Below are 10,630 nucleotides of genomic sequence, written 5' to 3'. Positions count from 1 at the left end.
AATTAGGGAAAAGAATGAGTAAAACAGAAAGAGACCAGAAAGTAGTGACAACAACAACAAAAATTAATTAAAGAGGTATACAAAGAAGAAATTATAAAAAGAAGAAGGAAGAAAGAAGCAGCAGTGGTTGGGAAATAGAATTCAAAAGAAGTAAAAAAAAGAAAGAGTAGATGAAGAAGAAAGTAATCAAGAGAGATAAAGGCAAGGGAGAAAGAATAAATAAACAAAAACAATACAAAATAAAAAAGGCAGGTGCCAGGTCCAGAAAGAAGACAATTCTAGGGTTTCCTATCAGTCACAGAACTCACATTGTGAGTGGATAATTGATGAGACTGTAACACTCAATCCTTGATGGCATTTCTGTAGGGCCAGGTGTTGTCTCTTTTGGGCACCCAATCTAGAAATAGTTCGTGCATACCCTAAAGCAGCTGGGGTATCAAGGTATTTCTGACTCAGAGGGGGGCCAATGGTGAGAAGTCCTACTAGTCCTGGGTTGAACATAAACAGCTCTGCAGGTCTGGAATAGGGCACACCTAATACCAGGTGCTGAGGTTGGTGGTGCCAGCTGCCCATAAACTTTGATGTGGCTTCTACTAGTGGAAAGAAGGAACTTCGCTGATTGTGTACATGGATGAGGGCTGTCAAAACCTCTAGTCACTAGAGTGACATGGGGTACAGGAAGAAGAAAAAAAAAAAAACCATCCCTCTACTGTCCACCAATAAATACTATGCCTCTTCACCACTTATTGCCCTCTTGCCTTCAAAGTTACCTGGGAAAGTTCAAGATGACCACACCACAGATGACCTGGCTGCAGGCATAGATCAGCTGTTTCTTTGTATTTTTTTTTCTTTTCCTATGCTGCTACGGCAGCTCCAACCACTGGGAGAGTGGGAGTTTTCCTGGGGATGTATGTGGGTGGGGTCCAGCCTCACCTGTGTCACCAGGGAAGTGGGGAACAAGAAAAAAATCACTGCAATGCAATAAGTTTTCTTGTCTATGTAGCTGATAGCAAAAACTCAAAAGGACTGTGCGTCTGTCAGGTCACTGGCTTGTATAACCTATCTCTTCTTGTTTTGCCTTATCTGCTGAAAAATCTCTCCTAGTAAGCATTAAATCCACCCTCTACCTCTTCATCTGAGATACAGTCTCATGACTATCATCTGTATCTGTTTCATTTGATTATTGTTATCTTTGTTGTAGAGGATCCATACAGTCTTTTGGCCTAGTCTGCCATCTTGCTACCTCTCTTCTTGCTTGAAGTTATCAATTTTATTAATCTTTTCAAAGAAACAACTTTTGGCCTTCTTTCCTTTCTCTTTTATTGATTACTGTACTTACATTTATTATATTCTTTCTTAATTTGGTTTAAATTTACTCTGTTAAATTCCAAAACTTACGTTGTATTTTTATTTCTTTTAGTTTAAGATATTTTCTATTTACATTGTGAGTTTTCCTTTGACACATGAGTTATTTTCATTGTGTTGTTTTAATTTCCAAGTATTTAAGATTTCTAGGCATTTTTATTATTGATGTATAATTTAATTCCATTGTAATCAGAAACATTATCTAAATTTTTAAAATTAATTGAGTTTTTATAGCACAGCTTATTATCCATCTTGGTGTATGGTCTACAAATATTTGAATTTTTTTTTTTTTTTTTGACATTTGTTGGACTTAGTGCTATATAAGTATCAGTTTTGTAAATGAGTGAAAGAAAGTTTTGTTTAAATCTTTTATACTTATTCTGATTTTTTTTCCTGCTTTTTAGCAATTATTGAGTTGTTGTTGTTGTTGTTAGGTGCCATTGAGTCGGAACCAACTCATAGCGACCCTATGCACAGCAGAATGAAACAATGTCTGATCCTTAACTTATTGAGTTAGGTGTGTTAAAATCTCCTACTATTATATGACATTTGCTATCTTTTTCTGTAAATTTTTGCTTCATATATTTTCAACTTTTTATTAGATATATACACATTTTTTGTTTTTGTTTTCCTTTCACTGTAGAAGGGTAAGGAAACAAGTGTCTGAAATAATTCACAGATTGGATATTTAGCAACTAGATAACAGTATGCTTAGGGACTTAATCCTACATTCATATTGTTGTTGTTATGTGCTGTGGAGTTAGTTGCGACTCATAGCGACCCTGCAAAGGGTTTCCAAGGCTGTAAATCTTTATGGGAGCAGAAAGCCTCATCTTTCTCCTGTGGAACAGCTGGAAGTTTCTAACTGCTGACCTTGCGATTCGCAGCCCAATTCATAACCACTACGCTACCAGAGCTCCTTACATTAGCTAATTAATGTCACCTTTTATTGGGAGAATCATCCTAAATACCTTTTAAAAGTTTTTCTTTTTATTGTGATATATATAAATATACCTGGCTCCTTGGAAGCCAGGATGGCCAGACTTCATCTTGCATACTTCAGACTTATTATCGGGAAGAGTTAATCCCTGGAGAAGGATATCATATTTGGTAAAGTGGAGGGTTGGAGAAAAAGAGTAAGACCCCCCAGTGAGATAGATTGGCATGGTGGTAGCAGCAATGGACTCAAATGTAGTCACTGTTGTGAGATTGTTTTTTTTTGTTAAGGGCCATCAAGTTGATTCTGACTCTATACATATATTAAGTGATTTTATATGAGCTTAGACAAAGGTACTTATATGAGCTTAGACAAAAATATTTTCACATAGGTAAAACATTGATGTCATAAACAAACCATATGGCTCATAATTTCATTACTGGATTCTCTATATTAGACATTGAAGATGTGACACCTTTTCATCCCAGCATCTCTATTGTTAACTTGTTATTTTAGCTTTATAGTGACAGAATCTTTAAAGAGCTACAATAGGTGGAGGCCACAGACACTATGTATAAACACAGGAATAGAAAGACGTCTTGATGAAAGTGAGGACAGCATAAAAATATTTACAGAAGCAAAGACAAAATGGTTTAGAATGACAGAATATTAAGAAAACATTAATCTGCTGCTATAATGAGGCCTCTTCTGGCTCCCAAAACCTTTGCTTTCTTCTCCCTTCATCCTTGCTCATGTTTCTTCCATTGCTCTTCCCTTGTCTGGAGATGAGGTTGTTTGTAAGTTTTCTTATAGATGCTCACTCTGCTTACATGTTCATTCATGGCATTATTTTTTTTAGATTGCCTCCGTGGCTTCAGCTTCCCTTTGTGTGGCTCATAGGTGGGGGGATGAGACAAACTTGCTTTGAGATCAAACACTGGTTTCTTATTGGAGACAGAAGTCTGAACTGCCTCTGTAGTCAGCTTGAAGGGAGTAATAACAGCAGCAGAATCAGCCTTTACCTTTTGTGTCCCAAGCAAAGCCAGGTCTTTAGGGGTACTCCCAGATGCATTCACATGTGGGTGTGTGCCGCTGTTACTTTGAAACTATGAATTATGTAATTGTTCAAACAGACAAACAAAAAATTATCTATGATGGTTATGGAGGTTGGGGAAATGGAGGTGAGAGAAAAATATTCATGGGCTAGAGGGCAGGCACATGTTAACATGGGCAACAGGGCAGACAATATACAATAAGAGGAAGGTTAGCAGAAGAAAGTGAAGGAAGCAGGAGACACAGGGAGGAATGCAATAGTTTAGTGTTAACTGTTGGTATATGGAGGGGACTGCAAACATGAAATGAAACACAGTATATGATTTGTTCGATGATGATCTTCCCTGTAAACCTTGACTCAATTTACAATACAGAATTAAAAAAAAAAAAATCTATTGCCCAGATATTGTTGTTGCTAAGTGCCATTTAGTCGGTTCTGACTCATAGCGACCCTATATAGGGGTTTCAACCTTGCTGTTCAAACAGACCTTATGGTCATGTGCTTATCCTATGGTGCCACACCAGAACACCGTAGACATATGGACTTGCCCATAGATACATGGGTTTATTTCTGAACTCTGAATTCTAATTCATTTATTTATATGTCTATCATTCTGCTGGTACTAATTACAGCTTCATAGTATGATTTGAGACTGAGATTGCTATTTGGCTATTTGGGGCCATCTGTAGTTCCAGATTTAGTGATTGGCTTTCCACTTCTGTGAAGAAGGCAGTTGGAATTTTTATTGGATTACCTAAACACTTTATTTGAAAATTCATTGTAGCAGGGGATGCTGAACAAATCTTGAATAGTAAATAAAAAAGAAATTTGTTCTTATCACATATTGTAATGGCTTAAGAAATACAATCATAGATAGCATTTATGGGTCCAGCTTCTCAAATGCTAATTTACCCAAATAATGTAATGCCAAAATTGAGTAAATTAAAGGCTCTTTCATCTTCTCTTTTAAAAGCCTGATATATAAAATATAATTAAATTCCAAAAACTTAAAATAAAAAATGAGAGAACAACTCTGTTTGGTAGTAGTAACAAAAATCCCAGTGTGATATATGGAAATGTAGAGGAGTGGTTTTACTCATAAAAATCTTACAAAGAATAATCTTGCATGATACCAATCAGCTATAACAATGATCTCCTTTTGATAGAATGTGCTCTCTCTAGTTTATTATAATTTTCACCATTCACACTACTTCTCTCTACTTTCACTAAGGCATGGACAAGTCATCTATCTTGCTGCTTTATTTTCTTCATTAGAATTAGTCTTCTTCATTTTAAAGAGGAATTTTATAAGCATAATAAGGACAAGACTAAAACGGTGTCAAATTTAGTGAAAATAGAGATTTACCTAAAAGTCATACTGTTTGCTAAATTTTATTTTACTTTCTTAGTTCTTAAAATAGTTTTTATTTTATTCATTTTTTTCAACATTCAGAGACATTCACTATTATCTCTTTTGATTTCAAATATATTGGAAATATCCCCATTTTAAACCTTAGAGCTGCTCAGCAGGTTCTTATTCAATGAAAATGAATATTAAATTTTAGCAACGAAAAGAAAGGTCTAAATGAATTGTAACATTGCTATTGGTAATATTGAATCACTGTTTATTAGAAGAACCACCCATTTATTTATCTTCTATGTTTATCCAGGTGGGGTAAAACCTTGTGCATTAAACTGCTTGGCTGAAGGGTATAATTTCTACACTGAACGTGCCCCTGCGGTGATTGATGGGACTCAGTGCAATACGGATTCACTGGATATCTGTATCAATGGAGAATGCAAGGTTACACAGATTGTGAATTTCATTTTTTTTTGTTGATGTTTTTGAGACTTTGTCATTTTCAGAGATAGAAGATCCTTACTAATATTGTGTACAATTTTCATGTATAGAACTCAATTTTAAAGAAAATTTTATTTTCCAAAAAGGATGACAATTTATGTAGTTAAAGGCACATATTCAAGTGTCAATCAAGTGGAATTGATTCTAGTCTTCTAATTATGTATACCGTGGTTGTCAGAATTATGAAAATATCTTGGACTTTAGTTTCTGTTATTCTTTCATTCTGTTTACAAACAATATGATAGAAAAAGAGAGGGGACAAGGATTCTTGTTCATATGGCTACCATATGCTTTCATTGGAAGATTATTTGATTTATTTCATGGAATCATTTTTCCTCAAAGTGTGAAATAGTTATGTTCCTCCTATTTTGTCTCCTTTTCAGGCATTTGTAATGGTTTTCATTATACAGTTAATCTTTACCCTATTGAAGCATTTACTTTAGAGAATTAACTAGACACGTTGTGAATTGTAGGAGCTATCCATGAGATTTTCTTAGAATATAGTTTCTTTTAACAATAAGAGAAGTATGCAGGTAGCTACAAAGTCCACTGTTTTCATACATTTTTGCTAGTTTGTATTTTACTTTAAAAAGAAGCACAAAACAGTTATAGAAAAAAAACAGATAAAAACACTGTCTACTTTACTTACTCTGACAGCTTCTTAGAAAAGTTTGTATCTTTCAGGGTACTTACCTCCAAATGTATTTGATTAGACCGTTGTTTCTCTGGCCATATTCAAGTTTATTCAGATAATAAAGACTAGATGAAGATTTAATATATGTAATGTCTGCTTAGCATTAATAGCAAAAGATTAAATGTGCAGCTTCAAGTGCTGAATTGTTCACAGAAGACATTAAAAAACAAAACAACCACATATAGTTGATTAAATGCAGAATTGAGAGGTGGCATTTCAGCTTTTAAAGCCCTTGCTTACATCTTTTTGCTCATATAGTCCTGGTGTGATGCTATAAGATAAGCACTGGACTGTTAACCACAAGGTTGGCATTTCATACTTAACCAGTTGCTCCTTGGAAATCTTACACATGGTCGCTATGAGTTAGAACCAACTCAACAATAATTAACAACAATAGTGGAAACATATTAGTCTTTAAAAATTTACCCAGTCATGAATCCCATAGCGAATGTTTGACTCTAGTAATTGAATATCCCCCCAAAAGTCTGTGGGTTAGAAAGGGTTAACGTTAATGCTCAGTTGGAACTCTTAGTGTTATGATAACCCTGCATAAGACCTCTGAAACCTGTGTGTTTTTTCTTAGTTCTTGGATTTCTTGATTGAGGGTATAAGTTAGAACTTGTTGCTAATAATTGACACTAATTTAAAGAGTTGAAGCATGTTATCTGAAAATGAAAAAGTCTAGTTAGAAATATAGGCATATATTCCTGAGGGGTAGAAGTTTCTTTTTCCTTGAATTTATGTGTTGAGACCTATTAACTAGGACTTACAAGAGAGTGAAAGTGGAAAGAGGAAAAATAATTTCTGTTTTGATTTCCTTTACTGGAAAAATAAGTAAATAACATTTATTTGATTAGCTATGGTTCCAAGAATTCCTCTTTTTGACACACTGACTATTCTTCTCTGTTTTCAGCATGTAGGTTGTGATAATATTTTGGGATCTGATGCTAGGGAAGATAGATGTCGAGTCTGTGGAGGGGATGGAAGCACATGTGATGCCATTGAAGGGTTCTTCAATGATTCGTTGCCCAGAGGAGGTGAGTGTGTAGAGAGAACTCTTCCTCACACCTCTGGTGTACTTGGAATAGCCAAAACAGTTTCTTTTCCCCACTTATTTAAAAATGTCTTCATTTAGATAGACAAGCTTATGTTTTCCCCAAATTGCTTTCAGTCCTATAATTACAAAATGTGGCTTAATGTAAGATATTTTAAGGAAATATTATTTCCTCTCTACTTAATTTCATTTAGCCACATTTCATTTTCATATGAATTTCCACAGAGCATTGATGGGAGGGTCATGTATGGAGGAGAAGAAAAAAACCTATTACACATGTGAGGCTTTAAAAGTATCTTGAGATAACTTTAGAGATTCATAAAAATACTCTAGAAATATTCATTAATCCAAAAGGGAATTTACCAGTATTTCATAATTTATGAAATATAAAGTCACAGGAAGAATGGAAGGATAAGGAAACTTTATTACTGAACAGTAACTAAATCTGTATTTTCTACCAAAGGTGTAGTTGCTGATTATTACTGGTTATCTTCTGTATTTTAGGCTACATGGAAGTTGTGCTGATACCAAGGGGTTCTGTCCACATTGAAGTCAGAGAAGTTGCCATGTCAAAGAATTACATTGGTAAGTAGCATATTTTGTTGGATTTAAAAATTTATGAGAAAAACTATCATAGCATCATGAAGGAAAAACATACTATTTTGTGGCAGAATATCTTATGTACAAATTAAGGAAGATCCAAATTTTAAAGGACTATATGTAAATGCTAAATTCAAATTAATAGCTTATAGTTGAATTTTAACTGTGTTGGTTCTTTTTTTAAAATCGAGTTAATTGTGGCATAATTTATATGTATATAAATTATATCCATTATATTCAATGAATACTGTTAATTACATATATTTATATAAATACCACAATTAAGTTATAGAAAATTTCTTTGACTCCAAAAAAGTTACCCCATTTCCCTTATGCAAACATTGATCTCTAGGAATTTCATATAAATGGAATCCTACAGTATATACTTATGTTTGACTTTTATTGCTAAGTATATATTTTTTAGATTTATTTGATTTGTTGAGTGTATACAAAGTTCAATACTTTTAATTTCCAAAAAGCATTCCATTGTCTGGATAGACCACAATTTGTTTACCCATTTACCTGTTGATGGATATTTGGTTCATCTCCAGTCTTCAACTATTATGAATAAAGCTTCTTTGAGCATTCATTTAAACAAACAAACAAAAACCCTTGTGTGGACATGTATTTCATTTCTACTGGGTTAAAGTCTAGAGGTGGAATTACTTGTTTATATACAACTACATGTTCAACTTTATGAGAAATTACTTTAAAATGCTTTCCAAAGTAGTTGTAACATTTTATAATAACATCAGTAATGGAGAAGAGTTACAGTTACTCTACATTCTATCAACTCTTAGTATTCTCAGTCTTTTAAATTTTACCCATAAAAATATATGTTTTTTGTAAAGTGTCTAAGCAAAGTTAAATTTTCAAAAAAAATTGAACTGTAAGAATTCTTTACATTATCTAAATACAAGTCTTATATATGTTTTCTGAAGAGTTTGTCCAGTTTGTATCTTATTTGCCCATTTTCCTAATGATGTCCTTTACTTTTGGTGAAATCCAATTTGTACCTTTTATTTCATAGCTTGTGGTTTTGTGGCCTATATTTGAAATTTTGCTTGCCCTAAGGTTGAAGAGTTTGTTGTCAATTCCATTACAGGAAGTTTTATTGTTTTAGTTTTTAAATTTGCCTGTATGGTCCATTTTGAGTAATTTCATAAAAGTAAGGTACATGGTGGTGTTGGTGACTGTGTGTCACTGAGTCAGTCTGACACATAGGGACTCTGTAGGATGTTTCCAAGGTTGTAAATCTTTGCTGGAGCACAAAGCCTCTTCTTTCTCCTCTGGTAGGTTCAAATTGCTGACCTTGCATTTGTCAGCCCAACTCATAACCCATTATGCTACATGGGCTCCTTATAGAAATTTTATATAATTTTTATTTAAGCAATATAAGGGTTAATGTTCAATTTTTAATATAAATATTCAATTATTATTGCACTATTTTTGAGAATGGTATCTTTTTCCTTATTACATTTCCTTTGTGATAGAGCAATTGAGTATGTGATTTTTTTCAGAGTTTGTCATTATTTTATCTCTAGAAGTTCCATGGCACTTTCAGTGTTCTCCTCCAACACTGTAACTCAAAAAGCACAAATAGTTCTTCCAATAGTTGGTCAGATAGTTGTCTTCCAAACTTCTTGGCATAGATGAGTGAGTGCCTACTGCGCTGCCTCACTTTCTTGAAAGATTTCAAGTTTTTATTCCATCAGTTCCTGGTGCATTGTTCTTTGCCAATACCTTCAGTGCACCTTAGACTTCTTCCTTCAGTATTATTGACTCTGGATCACATGCTACCTCTTGAAACAGTTGAACATCAACTATTTCCTTTTTGTACAGTGACTCTGTATTCTTTCCATCTTCTTTTGAAATGTTTTCTGCATCATTCAATGATTTGCCCAGAGAATCCTTCAATAACGAAAGTCGAGTCTTGAATTTTTTTCTTCAGTTCCCTCAGCTTGAGAAATGCTGAGTGTGTTCTTCCTTTTGACTTTCTGACTCCACATCTTTGCACATTTTGTTGTAATATTTGACTTTATCTTCTTGAGCTGACCTTTGAATTTTTCTATTCCAGTCTTGTAGTTGCACATTTCTTCCATTTGCTTTAGCATCTCTATGCTGGAGAGTAAGTTTCAATGTCTCTTCTGACATCCCTTTCTATCTTTTTCTTCTTTCTTGTCTTCTTCTTAATGACTTCTTTCTTCCTGTATGATATTTTTGATGTCATCCCACAACTCTTTTGGTCTTAGATCTTTATTGTATAATGTATCAAATCTGTCTTCAGATGATCTCTAAATTGAGGTGGGATATATTCAAGGTCCTAATTTGCCTCTCTTGGACTTATTTTTTTTTTTTTTTTCAGCTTCAGTTTGAATTTATATATGAACAGTTGATGGTCTGTTCCACAATCTGCCCCTGGCCTTGTTTTCACTGATGATATGGAGCTTTCCCACCTTCTCTTTCCATAGCTGTATTCAGTTTGATTTCTGTGTATTCCATCTGGTGAGGTACATGTGTATAATTGTCTCTTATGCTTTCTAAAGAAGGTATTTGAAATGAACAAATCATTGGTTTTGCAGAATTCTATCATGCGATCTCCAGCATCATTTCTATCATGAAGGCCATATTTTTCAACTACTAATCCTTCCTCTTTGTTTTCAACCTTTGCATTCCAATCACAAGTAATGATCAATACATCTTGATTGCATATTTGATCAATTTCAGATTGAAGAATTTGGTAGAATTCTTCTATTTCATCCTCACTGGCTTTTGTGTTTGGTGCATAAATTTGAATAATAGTAATATTAACTGGTATTCCCTATAGGTGCATGGATATTATCCTATCACAGACAGTGTTGTACCTCATGACTGATCTGGATATGTTCTTTTTGACAATGAATACAGCACCATTCCTCTTCAATCTGTCTTTCCTGGCATAGTAAACCATGTGATGTTGTTGTTGTTGTTAAGTGCCGTCAAGTCGGTTCCAACCCATAGTGACCCTGTACAGGGTTTCCGAGGGTGTAAATCTTTACGGGAGTAGAAAGCCTCATCTTTCTCCC

At 34.2% G+C, this 10,630-nt stretch overlaps 1 protein-coding gene across 1 annotated transcript in view; it reads left to right on the top strand.

Moving 5' to 3' along the window:
• Positions 1-10,630, top strand: part of LOC102819479 (A disintegrin and metalloproteinase with thrombospondin motifs 6-like) — a 530,326-nt gene that overhangs the window by 379,931 nt on the left and 139,765 nt on the right. Inside the window, exons 15-17 of the mRNA XM_006875298.1 lie at positions 5,027-5,160; positions 6,825-6,948; positions 7,470-7,550. Coding sequence (XP_006875360.1) covers positions 5,027-5,160; positions 6,825-6,948; positions 7,470-7,550 — 339 coding nt within the window. The remainder of the gene's footprint in view (positions 1-5,026; positions 5,161-6,824; positions 6,949-7,469; positions 7,551-10,630) is intronic.

The sequence above is a fragment of the Chrysochloris asiatica genome, unplaced genomic scaffold (genome assembly GCF_000296735.1).
Source record: "Chrysochloris asiatica unplaced genomic scaffold, ChrAsi1.0 scaffold00318, whole genome shotgun sequence".
NCBI lineage: Eukaryota > Metazoa > Chordata > Mammalia > Afrosoricida > Chrysochloridae > Chrysochloris > Chrysochloris asiatica.
Note: the sequence above shows the minus strand (reverse complement) of the source record. Positions and strands in the feature narration are given on the sequence as shown.